General features: G+C 38.4%; 1 protein-coding gene across 1 annotated transcript in view; it reads right to left on the reverse strand.

Moving 5' to 3' along the window:
• Positions 1-25,862, reverse strand: part of pde10a (phosphodiesterase 10A) — a 258,340-nt gene that overhangs the window by 92,915 nt on the left and 139,563 nt on the right. The window contains 5 exon segments of the mRNA XM_063055068.1: positions 2,278-2,464; positions 7,682-7,774; positions 9,898-10,040; positions 23,223-23,274; positions 23,968-24,026. Of these exon segments, the coding sequence (XP_062911138.1) occupies positions 2,278-2,464; positions 7,682-7,774; positions 9,898-10,040; positions 23,223-23,274; positions 23,968-24,026 (534 nt within the window).

Raw genomic sequence — 25,862 nt, forward strand, 5'->3', positions numbered from 1 at the left:
TGGCATATCATGTTGCAGCTGCATAAAAAACTTGGTTAGGCCACTTTAGGAGTATTGTGTGTTGTTCTGGTCACACTATAAGGAGGCTTTGGAGAGAGTGCAGAAGAGGTTCACCAAGATGTTGTTTAGATTACAGAGTGTTAGCAGTAATGAGAGGTTGGATAACTTTGCACTATTTTCTCTGAGCATTGGAGACCAAGGAGGGATCTGGCCGAAGTATATAAAATTACTAGGAGCATAGATCAGATAAATAGATGGAACTATTAAATATTCGAGGTGATACTGTTAAGATGACAGGTTGAAAGATTAAAAGAGATTTATGATTGTTTTTTAAATACAGAGCGGTAGGTAACTACAAACACTGCCACGGGAGGTGATGAAATCCGACTTGATAGCAACAGTGAAGAGGCACGTAAATAAGCACATAAACAGGCAGGAGTTGAAAGAATATAGAGCATATGCAAGCAGAATTGGTTATTTTAATTTGGCATTATGGTAGTAGAGACATTGGTGGTTGAAAGACCTGCTCCTGTGCTGTGCAGTCGAGCTTTATGCACTATTTAAAATAGAAAGCTGCAATTTCACAAATCAAGTTACACAGTTGTAGCTTGACAAAGGGTGGAAGAGTGAGTGAGTGAGAGAGTGTGAGAGAGAGAGAGAGAGACAGAGACAGACAGAGAGTGAGGGGGAGAGGGAGGGGTAGGGAGGAGGGGGGAGGGGGAGGGGGGACAGAGTGCGTGCGAGAGAGTGCGCATGCGTGAGCGAGTGTGCATGTGTGAGAGAGTGTGCGAGTGTGCGTGCGAGAGTGTGCCTAAGTGAGAGTGCGCGAGTGTGAGTGAGTGAGGGAGTGTGTGACTGAGAGAATGTGCGCGAGTGAGAGAGTGCGGGTGAGTGAGAGAGTGTGTGTGAGTGTACATACATGCGTGTGTACACACACGCCCAAAGAACTCCGTACTACCACTAACTGAGCAAGAGAATAGAACTGGGTTATGACAAAACTGGAGATGCATTCTCCAAGAGGAACACCAACACACTGAGTGAAAGAAAGCAATCCAGCAACTTGGTGAATGGGAAAGAGAAGAGCAATTTACTGAACAAGGAATGGGTGATTTACTAATCAAGAGCTACATATTACATGGAAATATACAGTAACTGAGAGAGACAGGCACCAGTTGGGAGAGAACTACACATTCACAGAGAGAGCATGTTTCAATTTTTTTTCTAAATTTTACATGTTTTCTTTTGTACTTCTAATATATCAAACACTTTTCATATTTTTATCATCATTCAACTTCAGAAATGTCCTGCTGTAACATCTCATGTCATATCAAATCAACAATTTCATAGCATCTTAGATACTTATACCAATACATAAAGACTTGAGACTTAATTTAAAATTAAAATATTTAAGACATTGCTGAAAGATTTGGCTTTCATGGCTTGAAACTGCATTGTGAAATATATGTGGTAAATGTATTTTTTAACCAAAGTTATACAGAAAAAACTACTTAAGCAACACCTACAAAGAAGTAACTATTTTATATTATAGCACTTCAATTTTGGAAAAAAAGAACAATAACTTGAGACAAAAACAAAATACCGAAATCAGAGCATTAAAAGGTTTGGCCATTTTTCCTTTCATCAGAATTAGATGAAATATTAATATATTCTACTCTCCTCCAATGCATTCTGATCTACTTTGGTGATTTTTGTTTTATTTTCTTGTTTTGATTTTTGATTTAATTTCTTTTTCTTCAAATATTAGATCTCATGATGTTGACAAGTCAATCACGCTCCAAATTAGGATATATGCAAACAAAGATGATTATCAAAGTCTACATCATTTTCTATAACCATTATCCTCCAGAATTCATGCACCAACCCCAGTCCTTAGCCTTGGTAGAATATGGTAGATTACAATTGCCTACTGGGATCCCATGTAAAGTAAAAATACAAGTTTGGATACTGAGACATAGAACCACATGGATGTGTAACTCAGCTTGAGTATAATGTTTTCAAATCATTTAAACAAATGGATGAAGAGTAATGATCTCACACCTCAAAAGTCAGTGAAACCTCTTAATGATCCCTCCGCCTCTAAAATAACTTGGGAGTCATGATTCAGGGTATCGAAATTCTGAAGTAGTAATCCATCAATTTATATAGGATTTTACGTGTATAGTACATATACATGTTTTAATTCAAAACATTAAAAGACATAATTGGAAAAGTTTACAGCTTTTGAACATTAATGCAGACATTACTTAAGTTACTTACATTTGCACAGTGTAAAGCCAAAGCACAGAAAACGGCAAACATTTTAAAGTTCTTCTCATCTGTTTGAGTAAAGGCTTTACCACTCATTTTGTTCACCATTTGTATGACACCAATGACAATCCCTCGGCTGACGATAGGCATGCAGAGAATGTTTCGTGTTGTATACCCTGTATAAAGGTCTACTTCTCTATCAATGCAGGGGGGAGAAAAAACGTGCATGTTTTAGATTTTGAAGTGAACTGAAACTAAACATTCGAAAAACTGTTCATTATGATTTCTTTGCCCAGTTAATTTAAACATATTATTCTAATTATAATAAAGACAATTCACCATTTATAACTTCAAATGCCATTGAATTTCATTTTCATGAATGTCACCACGTAATCAGAAGCATATTTTTCAGACCAATTTGAATCAGGGTCCATTACCAAGCATACATTAAAAACTAGCCAAGAGTTTCAGCTTTGAATGCAAACTAAACATCAGAGAAATGCAGGGTCTTAAGTTCTGGAAACCAAATGGAGACTCATCAATCTCCTATGCATAACCTCTATGTTTGCATTCATTTCTCCTAATAATATAAAACAATGTCTTGTTTGCTGTTCCAATTACTTGCATTATATTAATACTAGTTTTTGTACAAACCCAGATTTCTGTATCTGAATTCTGCAATCATTCACTAGTTAGACAAAGCACATTTTTCTATGTTGTTTGCCAAAATGGATAATTTCATATTTGCCCATGATATTTCATTTATTCACAGAGTATGACAGCATAAAAATAGGCCCTTTGGTCAAACTGGCCCATGCTGACTACATTATCCTCCATGCTAGTCCCAGTTGCCCATGTCCAGCCCATTACTCTCCATGTACAGGACCCATCCAAATACCTCTTAAAAGGTGCAGTTGTACCTGCCTCAACCATTCCCCTGTTAGCTTATTCCATATCCTCACTACCCTCTGTGTAAAGACATTAACCTCTCAGAACTCTCCAACCTTGGAAAAAAGACTATGACTGCCTCCCTTATCTATACCCCTCATGATTTTATAAATTTCTGAGGTCAACCCTCATTCTCCTGCATTCCAGGGAACAAAGATCAATCTATCCCTATAACTGAGTACCTCTTGTCCAGGCAGCACCCTCATAGATCTTTTCTGCATCCTCTTCAGCTTGACAATGTCTGTCCTATAATAGCATGACCAAAACTATACACAATATTCCAAATGCAGCCTCACTAACAACTTACAGAACTGCAACATGATGTCCCTACTCCTAAACTCAGTGCCCTGACTGAAGGCCAGCATGCTAAATGCCTTCTTCGCTATCATCCATCCGCACTGTCACTTTCAGCAAAATGTGGACTTGTATTCCTAGATCCTCTGCTGCACAACACTCAGTGCTCTGACTTACAAGTCTTAGCCTTATTTCAGAACGTATCATCTCACACTGTTGAAAATAAGTTATCATTCCTCATCCCATTTCTCTTACTAATAAAGATCTCTCTGCAAATTATTGTAATTTGCTTCATTATCAACAAGACCCTCTAATTTGATATCATCAGCAAATTTACTAATTATGCTGTGTACATTCATATCCAAATCATTTACATAAATAATGAATAACAGAGACCCGGATACTGTTCCCCCTTATACCCCACTAGTTATAGGTCTCCAGTAAGAGAATTAACCTTTAATCCTCACCCTCTGCTTCTTATCATCGAGTCAATTCTGAATTCCACGCGACCTGACCTTCCAGATCAGCCTGCAATACAGGACCTTGTCAAAAGCCTTACTAAAATACATATTGATAACATCCACTGCCTTACATCCGTCTATCTCCTTAGCTACTCTTTGGAAAATCTCCAAAACATTCATCGGACATGAACTCCCCCTCACAAAACCAAGCTGACTTTTCCTGCTTAGATCTTAAATATCAAGTGATGGTACAGCTTGTTCCTCAGAATTAATTCCAGTAACTTCCCTACAAATGAAGTCAGGCTCTCTGGCCTATAGTTCTTGGGCCTGTCTTTGCCACCCTTCTAGAACAATGGAACAACTTTAACCAGTCTCCAGTCTTCTGGAATTTCACCAGTGGCTAATAACAAAGCAAATATCTCTACAAGGTCCTCCGGGATTTCTTCCCTGTCCTCCCAAAAAGTCTGGGGTTGCATTGATATGACCCTTTTAAAAGCCTCCTGCCTGACAACTGTTCCCTTCCCTTTAAATGGAGTCACCCAGTTGACTCCAGCTTGATCCTTCCTAATGCCCTCAAAGTTAGCCCTGCTCCAGTTCAGGACTAGTTCTATCTTTTTCCATAACTATGTTAAAACAAATAAAATTGTGGTCATTGGACCCAAAGTGGTGCCCACCTGCCACTTTAGTTACTTGGCCCAACTCATTCCCTACGAGGTGGTACAGAATTGCTCCTTCACAAGTAGGTTCCTCTGCACAAGTTCTGCCTCATTCAGGCCCTTTGGATGCAGGGTTGCCCAGTCGATACTGGGAAATTTTAAATCTTCCACAACCACCTACTATTCTCAGAACTACATGCAATTTCTCAACACATCTACTTCTCAAATTCCTGCAGACAATTGGGAGGAGGGTTTATAATATCACCCTACCCAGGTGACCATCCCCTTCTTAGTTCTGCATTCTACCCAAATGAACTTGTTAGATGATCCCACAAGAATATCTTCTCTCAGTACTGAAATTATGTCTTCCCTTATCAAAACAGCAACATCCACCTGACTCTTATCCGTTCCTTTCTCATACCTAAAGCATTGGTATTCCGGAACATTGAGCTGCCTGTCCTACCCTTTCCTCAGCCACATTTCCGTTATAGCCACACTATCCCATTCCCTAGAAACAATCCATGCCCTCAGTTCATCCACCTTACCTACTAAATACATGCAATTTAAAGCAGTTGATCTACCTGCCTTTTACTGTAAACATGGCTATCCTGATTGCTAGACTTACACTTGTTTGTTGCTGCACATACATCTTCTCACTGACTTCTCTCTCGAGTCCTAAGCCCCTGCCAGATCTCTGCTCACTCATTTATCTCTGCTTTCCACTGTGTTGATTCTGTTTCCCAAGTGGTGTAATTAGTAAAATTAGAGATTCAGAGACTAAACCATTAATATGGATAAGGAGCTAATCCTTGAGTGTCCCCACTTCCAATATTATTTCATTCTACAGTATACAGTTAGTTTAGCACTCAGTGTTGTATATTTCAATGAGTTAATTATCTATTCTGTTATTTGTTCTATCGTGTACATTCTGACTGTACTCACTGGACTATTATGTAGTACCCAAATAACAACCTTTGGAGAATCCGTTAATTACCAGTACTGTATCACTCTTACAAATTTCTGGTTTCTCCGTGACATGTTTGAAAGAACTCAATTCTGCTGTTAAAAGCAAGACTTGATCAACAAACAACATACATCAAAGTTGCTGGTGAACGCAGCAGGCCAGGCAGCATCTATAGGAAGAGGCGCAGTCGACGTTTCAGGCCGAGACCCTTCGTCAGGACTAACTGAAGGAAGAGTGAGTAAGGGATTTGAAAGCTGGAGGGGCAACAAATCTTTCTTTTCTGGAATCCTTGCCCTTTATTTGTTTAGCTTTATTTTCCAAATGTTGTCCTGTTTTTTTAATTAGCAGGCGATGCATATTTTCCTTTAACTGATGCTATATAGATTTACCTAACGTAATTATGAGAGTTAATAATGGAATCTGAACACTTGGTTGATGCATCTGACTTCTTATGCATTCTTCTCTCAATAATTGGCAATGCGTCTTTAGTATCTAAACACAATGTCCTCCCCACTCCCCCAATCTCTCCATCACATTGCTCCTTAAAACTTTGCATTCTTGTGAAGTTTGTCCCAATGAACCTAATATCCTAGGCATTAATTTTTATGTAATACCGAATGAGCAAATTATTTTTGAATACTCAACAATATTTAAGCTTCCATATAAATGCAGCCTGTTGTTATTAATGCCACTGATGAATGATGAGCATGTTCTGAAGTAGACAGAGAGCTAATTAAGCAGCAAATTAGTTAAGGTGTGAGTATGATGCGATCAGTGATGGTTGACCAAAGAGAATATTCAAAGTTCAGTAAAATTCTTTTCTGGGTGCATTTCAAACTCAAACACTTCCTCCACTCTCACTGTAAGGGAACAAGATGCCCTCTGGCTTCATGGTCAGAATTTGCCAGAAGTGTAAAATTGATTTCTGCCCATCACAGAACTGGAATATCATTCTGCTCATACAATAGTGGAAAAAAGAGAATGGTGATGATCATAAAAAATTTTTGTGTTGTTCTTGATAGTTCTAACAAGTCTTTTTGTAACTCTTAACATATTCTTTGTACTTATTTGATGTTCTTTCTGCCTCTCCTGTGTTCATGAGGTATTCATGTTCCCTTTCTCAATTCCCTTTCATACACACAGAGACTTCATTTACCCCTTAACAGCTAAGAATCTAGATAAGAAGAGGAGAGAATACAATAATCCCTTTTATATACTATTTACTTATCACCCTTAAGTTCATATTGGATCTTTGTCTCTTGTACATTAATCTTAAAATTCTAATCCTTGTACTTGAATTTCTCCATGATCACGATCTTTAAAACCTAGTTGGCTCTGCACTCCTCCCATTATGCCTTGTGCATCAATAACTTCCTCTGCCACACCACTGACATCCACAGCTTCAGGTCTCTAGGTATTTAATTTCCTTCCTGAATCTCTCTTCCTTTATATTCCTCTTCTCCTTTAAGTATTCCACATAATTTACCTCTTTGGCAAGCTGCAGTCACCAACTCCCTAACTCCTTATCTGTTTAAGTTCAAGTTATTTCAAACAACACTGCCTCAAAGTGTCATGGGTAATATTACTCCATAAGAAGTGCTACATAACCACACATTGTTGAATTAGCTTGTTACTACATGAAAAATACAATAACTTTATAAATTTCACAATGAACTGTCACTCACAGCTTTACAGATCAAACTTTAAAAAGGCAGAGTAAAAACTTCTAATATGACCGAGCAGCACTGGAAGAAGCAATGAATAAAAAGTCATTTTTAACTTCAACGTGACGTTAATTTGAATAAAAAAGACACACATATCGGATATGAGGAATCCTTCCACGTGTCTTAAAAATCCATTGCTAAGTATAATTGCCTGTTAATAATAGCTAGGAAATGGAAATAAACCTCAAGGAATAGTTATCCAAGGAGATTTGACCCGTGAAGTCATGGTAATGGTGGTACAATTCACAAAAATAAGTTATTTGCATTAACTCAAGTTTTGTGCTCTCGAAGCACTGCTTTTTCTGATGACCTTGAGAATCAGTTAATGTTAGAATAATGAAACAAAGTAATTTGTAAGTTATTTACCTGTTGAAGCGAGGGTCTGCATAGGCATCAGGAATGTTTAGAGCTTCCCCTGTTCGTGCTACTTGTCCAGCAATTCCTTTCTCAATAGAAAACCTTATCAACAGAACGGAATTAGCTTGTTAAGCAATTTCCTTCAGTAGTTAGTAAATAGTGGAGCATATCTTCCAATGGCTTGCCAGCAATCACAGACTTTTCTCAATGGGAGATATGCAAACAGGCTGACACAACCATTTGTTTAATACAGTACCTAAATGGCTTTCAGTCAGTCCAGCAGGGCATGCAACTTCCACCACCAGAAATTCGGCAGCAAGGATCTGATTCAACACACCAGGACTCAGGAATGGCAGGAGACTCCTTTTACTGAGCTATTACCTTTAGAGATTACTAGTTCCTGCAAGGGAACCTCTCAACATTCTCCAAATCTCCCATTATACTTCTCACTGATTTTCCTGGCAGTAAGTTTAGCACTACTGTACTACAAGTGTACGTGTCAGCGACAGCTGAACTATGAAGCTGGAGATGATCACTTTTGCCTCATGGATAGATGGTAAAAGTTGAATGTCATCTACTACCGAATGTGATTATCTAATGAGCTGAAGGAAAATAGTGTTAGAATTTGTTAAGTAGAGCATTAAAGTGACAAATCCAATGTATGCTGGAGACTTGAACAATAAAATGAACAGACATCTTCTGTGGACAGAGGAATGGAGGCAATGCCTCAGGTTTTTGATTGTTCTAATGTATGATCTCCAACTTAGAACATTAACTCTCTGTTCTTCTCTTTCACCAACAGCAATAAAAAAAAGGACAAATGATAGAGACCGTTTCGCTGAACTTCTATATATTGGCCAGACCCAACGCAGGCTGGGAGACCGTTTCGCTGAACACCTACGCTCTGTCCGCCAGAGAAAGCAGGATCTCCCAGTGGCCACACATTTTAATTCCATATCCCATTCCCATTCTGATATGTCTATCCACGGCCTCCTCTACTGTCAAGATGAAGCCACACTCAGGTTGGAGGAACAACACCTTATATTCCATCTGAGTAGCCTCCAACCTGATGGCATGAACATTGACTTTTCTAACTTCTGTTAATGCCCCACCTCCCCTTCATACCCCATCTGTTATTTATTTATTTATTATTATTATTATTACATATATTTTTTTCTCTCTCTTTTTCTCCCTCTGTCCCTCTCACTATACCCCTTGCCCATCCTCTGAGCTTCCCCCCTCCCCCTTTCTTTCTCCCTGGGTCTCCTGTCCCATGATCCTCTCATATCCCTTTTGCCAATCAACTTTCCAGCTCTTGGCTCCATCCCTCCCCCTCCTGTATTCTATCATTTCAGATCTCCCCCTCCCCCTCCCACTTTCAAATCTCTTACTAGCTCTTCTTTCAGTTAGTCCTGATGAAGGGTCTCGGCCTGAAACGTCTACTGTACCTCTTCCTATAGCTGCTGCCTGGCCTGCTGCGTTCACCAGCAACTTTTATGTGTGTTAAATGAGCTTACTGTTTGATTGTTGTCTATTTAACAACCCTCACCAGCTGTTAAGAGAAAAACTTGCCAATTATGACTGGCAAGGCCCTATATTATACAAAACCTCAGATGATTGCTGGTATCCCATTGAAAGAACGCTGTCAGGTAGTAGCAGCATGCCATAAACAGGAAGTGACTACTGAGCTCAGCTAAGTTTGTCAGACATCAGAATATTTGCTCCAAGAACATAGTGCAGGTATTATTCAGCAGGTATTAGCTATTCTAATAATGCAGTAAATTTTGAACAATAAGTACTTTAAAACAGTGTACTATGCTATAACCCAAAGGAGAAAAACACTCAGAACCTGACTCATACAAAACTACCTCATGCTTCTGGGAAATAATGGAAACTTTATAATGGATGCTGGTTACTGACAATTCTTATATATCAATGACTGGATATAGAGATGACAATTTGTTGAATATCCTCCGGTTATCAATTTCTATGTGATATTAATATGGAAATAAATAACATGTTGCTATACTTTCACTACTTTATAAATCATTTTGTTAATTTACTATGACAGGACCCAACTATAAGTCAATACTATAAGCTGTCAACCCATAATGTCAACTTCTAGTTCGATACAGAAATTCCTTCAATGTACAAGTAAAGAAATGGAACAGGACAAAACATTTCCCTCTTTATTTCTCAGTACTGATAAAGCTGCTATTTGGTACCTAATCTCTTTAGTTTTCTTGAAGACTGGTTTTCCTTCTTTCACTTCACCGATATCAAACAAGTCTGAATACAACTCTCCCTTGTTGTGGTCAACCTGAAAGAGTGCACAACGATCTGCATTTACCAAGCTTTTTGCGTTCATCTGGGGGGAAAGAAAAATTAAAATGTGTGTTAGGGAGTATTCTGGAGTTATGAGAATATAGCAGAAATTAATTCAAACAAGAACCAGGCTCCAGTTCTGTAAATGTAAATAAATTCAGGAAGTTTGCAATTAGTCTCATTTGTTTCATAAATTTCTAACAGTAGATTGAAGTTAAAGGCACAAGCTGCTCCACAGACTAAGAGATTGCATGTACAATAGCTCTACATTAGAACAATGAGATTGTGTTAATTTGCTTGCATCGAACCAGACAACATGGCCAAGTTACTTGCACCATTGTGACTTGAATACAAACTGGCAGACCAGACAGATGTTGTCACTTTGCATATCAAACATGGTAACAGCTATGGGAAATCAATAGTTTTTGTGTACTATCACATTTGTGTACTCCAAGACAGCCCTGACAACATTAATTCTGGGTGTCAGGGATTTCTGACCCCAGATGTTTTTAGACTACTTGTGTGAATTACTTTGTGACAAAGGTGCTTGAACATTCAGAGGTGTATGATACTGTAGATATGTAATTCAAAGGAAGCATTAAGGGTATAAAAATGTGATGTACCTTTGGGTTTGGGAGCCTCTACTGTGAGTGTCTGCATGAGAATGCCTGCTTGTTGTGTTCATTAAAGACTTCTACCTCACCAGCTTCAGTGTCTTCCATCACAGCCAGGGGCTTGTTCGGGATACTTTCATGACCCACAGTGTGGCCAGTGACTTCAGTAGTCTAAAGGGGTAAGTATTTTTTTAAGAGTAGCACCCATGCTTAGATCTGTTTAGGACAATGACTATGGCATCATTGAGTAAGAAAGGATGTGGAGGAGAGCAAAAATGGTGGAGATAAAAGTCTGGTGTGTGTTTCTGTTTTGTGTAGGGGATCAGCTACCAAACAGTGCTGGGTAGATTGTCGAGACAACGCCACCAGTTGCAAAAGGTGGTTACTGATCATTCAGGGTACCAGAAGGTGTGTGTATACTTGATTGGGGAATTCTTTGTATCTGGGAAAATCTGAGACTGGCAATACTGCAGAAATATTTAACTTTCTACATAAAAAGGAATACAGCAACACCATGGGCTAAATTATAAAGAAGAGAGAACTCACAGAGTATATACTCTATAAACTTGAGAAGGTTGGAGGTTAAGACCTGGAACCTGGAAGAGCATTAGCAATGGTGGAAAAACCAATCCAAGAGGAAGGGAAAGCAGCAGTCATTATATATCATGTACATTTGAGAGAACAAAGTGCTTGGAATTACATAGTGTACAAATAGACCGACGAAAGGAAAGGCATGAACCCAGGGAACGAGACAATGTACAAGTTGAGCTGGACAGATTGAAGGAACAGTTAGAACCTTTACAGAGCGAGACATGGGTGAAAAACAGGCAAAATAATTAGAAAAATACGAGCATGAGTTAGCCAGGGATCTGGGCAGACTGAGAGGTAAATGGGATAAGGCCCAGGCAGGTGGATGCTCAGTGGGCAGCAGCCATGAGCATAACGGCTGAGGAAGGTGATTTGGTTAATTGGGAAGTGCTGGACCAGGAAGGTGACAAGTGAGAAAGTATCCACAATCAGGAGAGCTTATACGCAGCACTGCCTGTTGGAATGGCACCAATGGAGACCAGGCAACGACAGGCTCAGAATCCCGATGATCCCACCAGTCACTCACACTCATCACCACCATCCACAAAACTTTCCCCTAGGGCAAAAAGGGAGCATTCAATCCAAACTGCCCTCACATAAGAGTTGTGTGTGGCGAAGCAGTATTTTTGCATAAATCAGAAGAAATGATTCAAATTCACCAGACGCACCCCAAAGACGTACATATAGTGGTTAAAAATAAATGCCGAGAAATACACGGGACAGAATGATTCCAAGGGTACAGAATAGAACATAGGCGATTAGTGGGAATGCCAGCAATAAGGAAAGATATCAGAACTTTAAGGGAGAAGTGAGGCAGGGACTGAGAGGAGGAGACAGTAACTGGGGAATGATAATATCAGTTGTTCAGAAAGCCAATGAATCTGCCATGGATTAGGCAGAGTAAAAATCCAGGGCCTATCAGGAAAACTCAGGGCTGGGCAATCCAGGGAGGGATGATCCAGTCTTCCTGAAAATGCTCAAGGAAGGGCTGAGCTCAGCCCACCAGCAGGTATTAGACTTGGGGATAATGATGGCATCCACCTTCTCCACAGTAGTTTCATGGGCCAGGGAAATAGCTCGAGAAATAAGAGGAATCATAAAATGGCTGTAGTGGATGTAGGTGCTCTGAAGAAGCAGAGCATTTGCTTTGTGTGCCAGCAGGGAGTTCCAGAGCAGACGCAGAGGAGCAAAGAAAATGATTTGTCACAGCTGTGGTCTCTCAGGCCACGGTTGGAGGCAGTGTCCTGAAGAGAGAGGAAGTTGTGAGAACTACTCACCAAAACAGGCAGAAACCACAGCAGTGCCCTCCTTGTCCGATCTGACTGTACAGCTGGTGAGGACAACATGCAGATCAGACAAACAGCTGGCAGCAGCCCCCATTGCCAGCACTGGTCACCCACAGGTGTACACAACAGCACTGTTAGGGGGCCAGCAATGCAAAATGCTAGTGGACACATAATTAGACTGCCCTTGCCCATGACTGGAGGAGTGATGTACATTACAAGTGCAGAACGTGAAAGAGAGAGCAAAGAGAAGTGAGCTTCAGGTGCATGAGACCGAGGGAGTGCAGCTTCCTGCAGATTTCTTGGTGTACCCAGACAATGAGGGTCCTGTCTTGGAGACAGACACACTGAGACAGGCGAGAGCTATCATAGATTCAATGAAAGGAGAAATAACATGGACAGGACAGGGACAGCAAATATGTATGTACTGTACATGAAACAGGCTTCGTGATTTTTCAACAATGTACTCTATGCCAGCTGCATTTATAACCATGGAATCCAAAGACATTCATGGCACCTGTAGCAGCCACTCACCAGTTCCATAAGATGAGACTCTTCCCTGTTTATGCTGACTAAAACATGTCAGTACAAATACTTCTTTCAATTTCAATGGTACTGAAAGCTTGCTTCATGATGAAATTAATATCTTATGGCAATCTTTTAAGAAGTTAAAATACATTCAGAGTTAAGCCTTGGCATGAGTCCCTTAACATTTTGTATGTCATATTTGTTATCTGTTCCTATAATGAACTGCATGTCTATACTTGAAGACTGTTATCCCCAGCTGCAGTACTGCCACTGTATATTGTTTCCAGTAGGCCTATGCTAACTACTTGGATAAACAATATATATTTCAGCCCAAGTCTGCAACCATAACTTTTCATTTAGACTCCCCTACCCAGGATAAAGATTCAAAGTTCAAAGTAGTTTTATTATCAAAGTACATACATGTCACCATATACAATCCCGAGATACATTTTCTTGCAGGTATTCACAGTTAATGAAAGACCACCCCCAATAGGGCAGACAAACAATCAATGTGCAAAAGACAACAAACTGCAAATACAAAAAGAAAAGAAAAAGCAATAAATATCGAACATGCGATGAAGAGTACTTGAAAGTGAGTCCATAAGTTGTGGGAACAGTTTAGTGATGAGGCAAGTAAAGTTCAAGAGGCTGTTGGTTGAGAAGTAAAAGGTGTTCCTGAATCTAGTGGCTTGCATCCTGAGGTTCTCTACCACGTTCTTGATGACTGCAGCCAGAAGACAGCATTACCTGCATGGTAAAGGTCACGGACGATGGATGCTGCTTTCTTGTGTAGATGTGCTCGATGGTGGGAAGGGTTTTATCTGTGACGGACTGGGCTGCATCTACTCCTTTTTATGGGATTTTCCATTCAAGTACAGGCACTGCCGTGCTTTCTCTGGAATGGCACTTACATGCTGGGCCCAGGACAGATCCTCTGAAATAACACCAAGGAATTTAAAGTTGCTGATCCTCTCCACCTCTGATCCCATGATGAGAACTGGCTCATGGCCTCTGGTTTCCTTCTCCTGAAGTCACCGTACAGCTCCTTGGTCTTGCTGACTTTGAACGAGAGGTTGTTGTTGAGGCACCACTCAGCCAGATTTTCAACCCCCCTCCCATATGCTGATTTCTCACCACCTTTGATTCGATCAATGATAGTGGTATCATCAGCAAAGTTAAATATGGCATTGGAACTGCACTTAGAACAGATCCTATATATGCCACTCAATTTTATCTATCTCCTTAGAGGTGATTTCTGAGCATCCAACATTCCAGAGAGAAGAAACCAGCCTCTCATCAATACAGCCCTCCATACCTGGCACATCCTGCTGCTACATCCTACAGTGTGGTAACCAGAACTGTAGATAATAATCCAAGTGCAGTCTTACCAGCGCTTTGCATTCTCATGCAATTTTACAGGAAGGCAGGCAGGCAGTGGTAGCTTGTGCTTACTTAACTCATGACTAAAGTAAGCACTCATGAGGAATGGTCATGCGCATTGGAACCAAATTCAATGATAGGGACAAAAATATAGCACGGCACCATTTTTATGTTCTTTTTATAGTTTAAAATTAGTCAATTAATCTTGATAATTTCTTCCAAAAATCGTATGTATTATATAAAATGACATTGCAATCACTTACATTTTAATGGTTTATTTCATAAGGTAGACACTGCTCACTTTGACTGCACGTTACTGTCATTCACCCAATCACATATGTACCAGCAAAGTAGTTATTTATACACTATTCCCAACTCTTTGCCAATAGCCCTGTACCCCATGGTTTCAAGTACTCATTCAGATACACCTTAACACATTTGCTTCATTCACCCTATCAAGTGGAGGGTTCTGAACACCTACTGCTCTTCAGGTAAAATAACCAGAATTTTCTTAAATTGTTTTCACTAGTACTTTAAGTCAGTATGTTTCAATTAAGATTCACTGTATCTTGGTTTCTCAGAATTCCCATTAAATTCCCCTCAATTTGCCTTTATTACAGAGAAATCAGCCTCAGACTAGTAAGTCTTTCCAGCCCTGGGAATATCCTCATTAATCTCATCTGCCCTTTCTGTGGAGTGACAACCAGTGCAATATGCAGTACTCTTAGCTGTAGCCCAACTGAAGCTTTATATATAGTGTTTTCATATGATCTCCACACACTTTTCTGCAAATTTCAAATTTGTTTATATAGTTTAGTTATATAGATATGCAAAATTAAGCATATTAAAATAGGTATTGGGGGGGACTTCCGGTAGCGCTCATGGAGTGAAGTTGCGTTCTTGACTCGCTCCATTACCTCTGAGTTTTTCTTCTTATGATCAGCTATATTTTAATTAACCATTAAGGCATCAACTTTTACAATACTTTGAAATAAATTGGGCTCTCCGATAATTGGATGCGTTTAAGGTCTGCTATGTCTAAGAATGGAAAAAACGGGAAGGATGGCAAACCTTCGGTTAGACCGAAAGGTACTGATTTCCCTCCGACTTAACCACCGGTGACTTTGAAAGCTATATCGGAGCTAACTCAAAGGGAAATTTCAACCTCTGTTACGGAGCTGATTCGTGCGGAAATTTCAACTAGTTTCCAGAAAGTTGCCGATTCAATCGAGAAGATACAGATATCTATTACGGAACATCAGTCGGCTATATCTGATCTTCAAAAATCCACGCAACAAAGTGAGCTCAAGATGGAGAAAATCGAAGAAACAATTAATGTAATGAAGAAGAAACTCGACTTTCTGACCTTAAAAACTCTGACTTAGAATCTAGAATGCGACGGCAGAATCTTCGAATGATTGGGCTGCGTGAAGCTGTTGAATCCGATAACCCTATGAAGTATTTTTCTCAACTTTTAAAAGATGCATTTCCTACTGTATTTCCTGACCAACCACCGTTATTGGATCGTGTTCACAGAGTTCCATCATACTCGTCTAGGTCAGATAAACCTAGACATGTCATTTTACGTTTTCATTACTTTCAAGACAAGGAGAAACTGTTTCGATTCGTTCGATCTAAAGGTTTCATTGATTTTTTGGATCTTGAGTTCCGATTCGTGGAGGATTTCAGTAAACCAATCCGGGATCAACGGGTTCGTTACAGATCTGTGATGTCGGAACTCTACAAGATGGATTTAAAACCAGCGCTGCTTTACACAGCACGTTTAAGGATTCGTACGCTGGATGGAGCCCTCCGTTTTTTTGAATCTCCATCGGATGCCCAGAGTTATCTGGATCAATTTTCACCTTCAACATCTTAATCGTAATATTTTAACTAGCCCCGTTGATCGGAGGCTGTGAATTTGTTGGTCTTAATTTTTTTTTTGCCCTATTTGGGCAGAAAAGTTTATTTTTGATTACTTAATATGGTTGCTAAACTTTCTTTCTAACTGCGTCATTTCTTTCTTTTTCCCAGGGGATTCTGGGTGGTTACTTCCTCATCGTCATTTTACATATTTCCTTTGTGGCCTTAAATTTTGTAGTTTTTTAAAAAATCTATTTTGTTTTGTAGGTTTTTATAACTAGTTTATGTTAATAATCTCATTTTTTTTGTTGTTTTGTTTACTCATGGGTCTGGGGTTTATTGCGGTTTTTTTATATTTTCTGGCTTTTATTCTGTTACGTGTTTATTTTAATTGAGTTATCTTTTTTTATTTTTTTACTGTTTTATAATCAGCTGATCTTTTTTATATTTACACTTTTTTTTAGGGAGCGTATACCGGAAGTCATGGGGGTAGTTTTAGTGCTTGCTTCTTTCCGGCTGGTCTGCGTTAGATTTAGCCTTGGGGTCATGGGGTGGGGGGTGGTGGGAGGGGCTTCACGTTTTAGTTTCTTTCTTCTTGGGCTATATACATTATTGAAGTATTGGTTGCGTTCTTCTTCCCAGTATCTCTTGTATGTTCTGTTCCCTTTCCGGGTTCGTGGGTCGAGCCTATCGTCAATCCTCCTTGTTGCGGGCTGACTTTAGGGTTTATGGAGTTTATTATTAATTTTGTCTCCTGGAATACTAATGGTCTTAATCATCCTATTAAAAGGAAAAAAGTTTTTAAAGTGTTCTGGAGACTTAAAGCACAAATTTTATTTTTACAAGAGACCCATGTGCGGAGGGGGGACAGACTACGTTTTTTTAAATTCTGGAAGGAACAACAGTTTCATTCGAACTCCAATGCTAAGATTCGAGGCGTCTCTATTTTTATAGACTCCTCAGTTACTTTTATACAACATGATATTATTTCTGATCCGAATGGTAGATTTCTATTGGTTAGTGGTTTACTATTTAATAAAAAAGTAGTTTTGGTTAATGTTTATGCTCCTAATATGGACTGTCCGGAATTTTATAAATCATTATTTAATCAGTTTCCGAATTTGAATGAGTTTTCATTGATCTGGGGCGGAGATCTTAATACCTGTTTGTCTCCAGCTTTGGACCGTTCGGCTCCTCTACGGACCTTACCTAATAAATCTGCAACTTTGATTAATTCATTCCTTTCTGATTCTGGGTCGACGGACATTTGGCGTTTTTTTGCATCCTCAGGAAAAAGATTTTTCTTTTTTTTCACATGTTCATCATTCCTATTCAAGAATTGGTTATTTCTTTATTGATTCTCGTCTTATTTCCTCAGTGATTAAATGTGATTATGACTCTATAACCATTTCGGATCATGCTCCACTTAAGCTTTCTATTAAAATTCTGGCCAATATACAAAATAATAGACAATGGCGTTTTAATTCGCTGTTGCTTCAGGACTCGGACTTTGTTAACTTTATGAATGAACAGATTGATCTTTTTTTTACAATTAACTATACAGAGGATATTTCTGTTAACATTCTTTGGGACACTTTTAAAGCTTATATTCATGGTCAGATTATCTCGTATTCTGCTGCTTTAAGGAAGAAGCTGAAGCAGGAGGAGTTGGTAATTGTGGACAAGATTAAGGAAATTGATAAGAAATATGTTATAGCTCCTTCTGAGGAGTTATATAAACAAAGAACTGAACTTCAAATGGAACACAGTTTATTACTCTCGTCCTCGATTGTAAACCAATTAAAGAAAACAAGAAGTGAATTTTATGTACACAGTGACAAAATTGGCAAATTGTTGGCTAATCAATTGAAGTCTAATTATGCTAAATCTCAAATTAATCAGATTTATAACCAAAATGATCGACTGATACTTGATCATGTGGGGATTAATCAAACCTTCTGTGATTTTCACTCTTCCTTATATCAATCAGAGTCTCCTCGAGATTCTAAATATATGAATGATTTTTTAGATAATTTAGACTTCTCTGAGATTTCACAGGATATGTCTTCTATGTTAGATACTCCCATTACCATGGATGAGATTAAGAATGTTATTTTCTCTATGAATTTGGGGAAAGCTCCTGGCCCTGATGGGTTTACCGTAGAATTTTATAAATGTTTTGCTCCTTCATTAATCCCTTGGCTCTGTAGGGTTTTTGAGGCTTCATTAAAACTTGGTAAACTTCCTGAATCTTTCAATAGAGCGTCAATTTCTCTAATATTAAAGAAGGATAAAGATCCTGCTCAATGTGCATCTTATAGACCAATATCTTTATTAAATGTTGATTCTAAAGTTTTTTCTAAGTTATTAGCAAATAGATTAGAAAAAGTACTTCCTTCTATTATTTCGGAAGACCAAACGGGTTTTATTAGAGGTCGTTACTCTTTTTATAATATTCGCACACTGTTAAATATCGTTTATACTCCCTCACAAACTGTTCCTGAGTGTGTTATCTCTTTAGGTGCTGAGAAAGCTTTTGATAGAGTAGAATGGCCTTATTTATTTAAGGTGCTTGAAATGTTTAATTTTAGCTCGAAATTTATATCCTGGATTAAACTGTTATATCATTCTCCTGTGGCCTCGGTCCGTACTAACTCTTTAAGTTCACCTTTTTTCCATTGCATTAGAACCTCTTGCAATTGCCATTCGAGAATCTCCAAATATTACTGGGATAACTCGGGGCCTAAAGTCCCATAAAATATCACTCTATGCTGATGATTTACTTTTATATATTTCTAATCCTCAAAAATCCATCCCAGCTGTTTTAGAGCTATTAGCACAATTTGGTCTTTTTTCAGGTTATAAATTAAATCTTAGTAAGAGTGAACTCTTTCCGATTAATAAACAACTTCCCTTATATTATAAATTTCCATTTAAATTGATTAATAATTATTTTTCATAACTTGGGATTAAAATTACTTGTAAATACAAGGATTTATTTAAGACTAACTTTTTACCATTAATAGACCATATTATTCGACTTTCATCTAAATGGTTTCCTTTATATTTAACTTTGATTGGTCGTATTAATGCAGTTAAGATGTTTTTTTTGCCAAAATTTTTATATATATTTCAGGCATTACCAATCTTTGTTCCAAAATCTTTTTTTGACAAAGTTGACTCTAAAATTTCTTCATTTATTTGGCAGAATAAAAACCCAAGACTGGGTAAAATACATTTACAGAAAGCTAAGAGAGATGGAGGCTTAGCATTACCTAACTTTAGATTTTATTATTGGGCAATTAATATTCGACATATGAAATTCTGGTTACTTGACCAGGATATACTATCCATTCCTAAATGGGTAGCATTGGAATTACAATCTGTTCAGGGTTTTACACTTGGCTCTGTTTTAGGTTCCTCTCTTCCTTTTGATTTGAAACGCCTTAAACAGGTGTCTAACCCGATAGTTAAATATACCTTACATATTTGGTTTCAATTCAGAAAATTTTTTGATCTTAATCAATTTGGGTTAGCGATTCCTATTTTAGGTAACGTATTTTTTCCTCCCTCTTTTACAGATCGTGCTTTTCAAATTTGGAAGACTAAGGGTATTTCACGGTTTTTGGATTTATTTTTAGATGGTTCCCTTATGTCTTTTGAACAATTATCTAATAAATATAACTTATTAAGAATACAATTTTTTAGATATCTACAAGTTAGAAATTTCCTAAGTACCATACTTTCTTCCTTTCCAATGCTTCCTCCTACATACATTTTAGATACTATAATTAACCTTAATCCATGTCAGAAAGGTGCATCGGCTATGATTTATAATATTATTATGAAACTTAGGAAAGCTCCATTTGATAAGATTAGGGTAGATTGGGAACAGGAATTGGGGTTTACCATTTCCGTGGATGACTGGGGGCAGATTTTACAATTAGTCAATACTTCCTCTATCTGTGCTAAACATTCCGTAATTCAATTTAAAGTTGTTCATAGAGCACATATGTCCAAAGATAAGTTAGCGCGTTTTTATTCTCATATTAATCCTTTTTGTGATAGATGTCCGGGGCAGATAGCCTCTTTAACTCATATGTTTTGGTCTTGCCCTACTTTGGAAACTTTTTGGAGAGACATTTTTAATATTATCTCCAAGGTATTGAACATAGATATCTCTCCTCACCCTATTACTGCTATCTTTGGACTACCTAAAATTTCCAGTAATCTTTCCCCTTCAGCCTGTAGAATGATTGCATTTCTTACTTTAATGGTGAAAAGATGTATCTTACAACATTGGAAAGAGCTTAATGCTCCAACTACCTTTTTTTGGTTTTCTCAGACGATATTATGTTTGAATTTGGAGAAAATTAGAAGCAATCTTTATGACTCCTCATTTAAATTTGAACAGACTTGGAGATCTTTTATTCAATATTTTCATTTAATGTAATATATACCCTTCTTGTTTTTTTTTACTGTTTTTAATGGAGGTCGGGATTGAGGACATGATTTTAAGTTTAACTCTGTTTGGTTTCAAGTTAGCCCATTGCTTTGCTTTGCTTTTAGTTAGTTGCACGGTGGGTTTTTTTGAGGGGTTTTTTTTTTCCTTTTCTCTATTGATATATATATAAAAATTAGTATACTGTTATGTTACCTTGGTATGTTATGTTTAAATTATATTGTTTGTAGTATTTTTTTTGTATTAATATCTTCTGTAATTTTATTATATTCTAACAGTGTATTAGTGTCTATATGGCTTACCTTTTTGTATACTTATTCAATAAAAAGATTTAAAAAGTAAAATAGGTATTGGCATTTAATATAATTATCATGTTTCTTTAACATCAAGCTGTTGCAACAACTATTGCTGTAGATTTATTGACGTTAATATCACAAGCATAAATGTAAAATCAACTGGATGTATTGGCAACCAATATATTTTGAATTGGACTGGATCTTTTATTAAAAGCTAATATAGCTGCATAGATAATTACCTAGCTGCCAGATGAAGTGGTAAATGCAGGCTCACTTTTAACATTTAAGAAAAACTTGGATAGGTACACGGATGAGAGGTCAGTGGGACTGGGCAGAAAACTGGTTCGGCACAGCCAAGAAGGGCCAAAAGGCCTGTTTCTGTGCTGTAATGTTCTATGGTTCTATGGTTCTAATGCTAATTTACATCTACATAACTGAGCAGAATCCTGGGACTCCCATGTGCCAAGGAAGCCCAGCTTTCTATGCTGTTCATTCACAAACATTCAAAATCATAGTCATAGTCATACTTTAGTGATCCCGGGGGAAATTGGTTTTTGTTACAGTTGCACCATAAATAATTAAATAGTAATTAAATAGTTATTAAAATAATTATTCTGACAGTAAGGTAACCCATTGTTTGGAGCTCCACTAACTGTCCAGAGAATCTGGAGGACAGAGCATAATTGCAGGGGTCACACGAAGTTGGACGTCACCGATCAGCTTCCTACTAAAAGGCTATAGTAAGGGACATGCGACAACAAAGGAAAAGCTCCATGGGCGACAATCAGAAGGAATTGGCAGCTCCCCAATCAGCTGAAAACATTCATAATGTCAAAAGATTATAAATATACCTTGGCTTACTGTATCATTAGCAACATAAAATCTTCACTCTGCCTTATTGCAAGTAGTCTTACAATAGGCATTCTTAACTAAACTAGGTTTATGGTCATTTAGTGGGACAGAAGCATGGTCGCATTGTTTATTCTAGGGACCAGTTGCTTGCACTTATGCCAGCCGGTTTAGCGAGCAGAGCGGCGGACACCCCTGCTGAAATCTGGAGGAAAACACACAGAGGATGCAGAGGGGGATCACAAAGGCAAGGAAAGAGGACCGGGTCGCGACAACAGAGACTTATGGAGAAGACAAGTTCGGTGGGTAATAAAATGGACGAGTTCATGGCGCTAGCCAGGCATCAGAGAACTTTTCGGGAGTGTAGTGTTATGTGTTTCACTGGAAAGGGGCTGCACGAGGACATACCCGATCAAAACTTTTCCATGGACGGCTTCCAGACCGTTCGGGCTGACCGGAAGTGCACTGAGAGCGGTAAACGTAAAGGAGTTGGGTGCTTACTGTTCTGGTTAACAACGGATGGTGCAATCCGGGTCATATTACGATCCAGGAACGTGTTTGTAGACCGGATATTGAACTTTTTACTGTTGGACTTCAGCCATATTCCACCGAGATACAACACTGGGCGGCACGAGAGGTCGTTCCTGCCTGTGGCCATCGAACTTGCAGCTCCTCCCGTGGAGGGTCAGACACCCTGAGCCAAAAGACTGGTCCTGGACTTATTTTCCATCTGGCATAGTTTGCATTTTGTTGTTTGATTGTTTGTGGTTTTTGTATTGCTATATTTATGCTCTATTCTTGGTTGGTGTGGCTGTAACGAAACCCAATTTCCCTCGGGATCAATAAAGTACATCTATCTATCTATTTAAACACTGAGTCTGTTTGTTTCTTAAGAATTTAGACAAAGATAACATCACAGTTAAGGAGTTTCACTATCTTCAAATACATCACGCTGTTACGAATTACAAAATGTCAAGACAACACTCTGATCCTGAACATTTACATTTCAATAAGCTTTAATATTTATCAGAGACTTCTTTAAAAATGCAACATCTCCGTTTCTTCTACTATAACCTACAACTGGCACTGAATTTCCATAGTTAACAATAATTTTTCAATCTTGTATCCATCTCTAAACAACATCTTTAAACATTTAAGTAAATGGATATGCAATACAATCATGAATGGGTGGCATGAGCAAATGCAACAGGAGCAGAATGCCAAGGACTTGTCTTCCATTCTGAAAGGAAAGCAAGTTAATTTTAAAAAAAGGGCAAATCATACTTCCATTTCTTCAACTTCTTTCAGTTGAACACCACTGCTAAAATCTAGATTCTTCCAGCTGTATAGATAGGTACTCACCATAATGTGTTCAAGTAGTGAATCTATTGCCAGTATATTATCAAAGTAGGTTCTGTATGGGGGCGGGGGGAAAGCGAATAGTAACAGTTATTTACACCACTCAGTGATTTACATTTATTCTGGATTAACCTGTTCTTGCTTTTGAACGAAGTCCACTTAGCAAGCACCAAACCAGTACTACAACTGAATATGCAGTTTAAAACTAGGTGTTTCAACATATTAGACGCCTATGATTTCACTTAGAATATAGAATAGCATAGCATAGGAACAGGCCTTCTGATCCACCATCACGGCTTGCTATAGCGTCTGCTCTGCCTCTGACTGCAAGAACTGCAGAGAGCTGTAGACACAGCTCAGCACATCACAGAAACCAGCCTCTCTTCTTTGGGCCCTGTCTACACTTCTCACTGCCTCAATGTATCAGACAACATAAAGGCCCCAACAATCTCTCTTCTCCCCCCTTCCATCAGGCAGAAGATACAAGAGCACATACCACCAGGCTCAAGGAAAGCTTGTATCCCATTGTTATAAGACTATTTAATGGTCCCTTAAGATAGGTCCTTGACCTCTCAGCCTGCCTTGCACCTTAATGTCTACCTGAAACCATAATTTCATTAACACAGTTTGATCTTGGGTATCCTAATTTAGATCTGTTATGCTTTGTAATATAATGAATTGCAGTGAATGCAAACTAACACTACCTACAAAAAATTAATTTTTCATATTAAAGATATTAATCACCTACTTGGAAACATCCAGTAGAAAATCGTTCAATTCAGTCTGTTTGGCAAGACCTTTTGTCACCTGAAAAATAAGACTACACATTAGGGTAACATTTAAAAGATTTTTTTTCAATACATTTAGACCTGAGTGGGTTTTTTTTGGCAGTGATTGTATGTATGCATGCAAAAGAGAATGCTTATATGCAGGTAATCAGTGAACTTTGTACGCCTGCATTTCGTGAGAATGTGTATCGATGCAAGATTTTTTTTAGTTAATTCACAGGACGTGGGTGTTACAGCCAAAGGCCACACTTATTACACATCCTTAGTTGACTCAGAAAAGGCTATGGTGGACTGGTTTATTTTGCAAGCACTGCAGTTCATCTGGAGAGAGTGCTTCTACAATGAAATGAGTTCACATATTCTTGGATTCTAACCCAGGGACAATAATGGAATACTGGTATGTGCTCATGTAATATAGTGCGTGACTTGAAAGATTTCAGCTAGATGGCCAGTATCTGTTTCACATGGTGTGTCTGTCTACAACTAGAAGGCATAGGCTTAAAGTGAGATTCAAAGGCTATCTGAACGATAAATTTTACACACAAAGAGTAGGTGGCATCTGAAATGAGCTACTGTACCAGGGGAGTGGTGAGGTAGAACAAGCAAAAATATTTAAGACTAATCTGGACTGATACTTGAATAAGCAAGCACAGAGTGATATGGAATTAATGCAGGCAAGTGGGATTAGTACAGATGGTTGTCATATAAACAGTGGGCTGAAGGGCCTGTTTTTATACTGTACAACTCTATAGTTCTAAAGGGATAGAAAATTAACCTTATAAATACCTTTTGCTTATTTGAAGTAACTGCAGATACATTTATTTGCTTGCTCTGACTGACCGTGGCTCTGTTTTGCTGCTCCTGAGTTTCCTGAGATTTGTGCATTCCTTTGAAGTTGGGCTCTCACTTGCTCTGAAAGACCCAGTTTAAACGTTTATGTACATGCTCCTGCTTATACCAACAGAACTATGGTGGAGCTTCATGTCCCTGGGAGAAAACATCACCAGTAGACTATCCTGGTCCAATGACGTAGAAGCTTCATCAGTGAAATCTCATCAGAGCCGCTACTTTTTTTTTTGGAGGTTAAAGAGATTTGACATGTCCCCTTTGATTTTCACCAATTTTTAACCGATGCATCATAGAAAGCAAAAAGCAAAGGAGTTTGTACAGAGTTCCTTTTTTAGAGCAGGAGTGTGAATAACCAGAGGCAAATATAAAGTAACTGAGGAAAAAAGATACCAAGAGATGAAGAAGCTCATTAAATAAAGGAAGTATATGACGGAAGAAGTAAATTTGATAACAACTTGTTTAAGAGAACAGTATATAAACACAAAAGGTAAAAGAAAATGCAAGTAGTGCAGGGATGCCAGACTAATTGTCTAACTTTTTAAGATTGATGATGAGCCAATGGCCCTCTTCTTATGTGCCATTGCAATGGATTGCTTTATTTTGGATGGACAAACAATATCAGGTTTCTCTCTGTTGTGTTCCTAAAGAATGACAATGTGGTGGTGGGTAGGGGATGCAACTTAATATCTAGGTGAATAGGCTTAACTGTCTATTAATAATAACAAAGTTTGGCTCACCTCCAGCTTTGTTTCCTGCTATCAATCAGTTTAGCACGATCTATAGCACACTGCTTTCACTTTTTTAGCATTCATATAGTCCTGTGTTAGTACTTCACCATGTCAGCAACTCTTTTTCAGCCTTGTACTGCATTCAACAGACACTTTTATCCTCCTCAGCAACCCTGAGCTGGTTATTCAACTTAATGGAATACAGGATATGACAGGCAAGGGATTGTGACAACACAGAATGTTACCCAGTTGTCAGATGCTGCAGCTATTCTCTTTCA

The sequence above is a fragment of the Mobula hypostoma genome, chromosome 8 (assembly GCF_963921235.1).
Source record: "Mobula hypostoma chromosome 8, sMobHyp1.1, whole genome shotgun sequence".
Lineage (NCBI taxonomy): Eukaryota > Metazoa > Chordata > Chondrichthyes > Myliobatiformes > Myliobatidae > Mobula > Mobula hypostoma.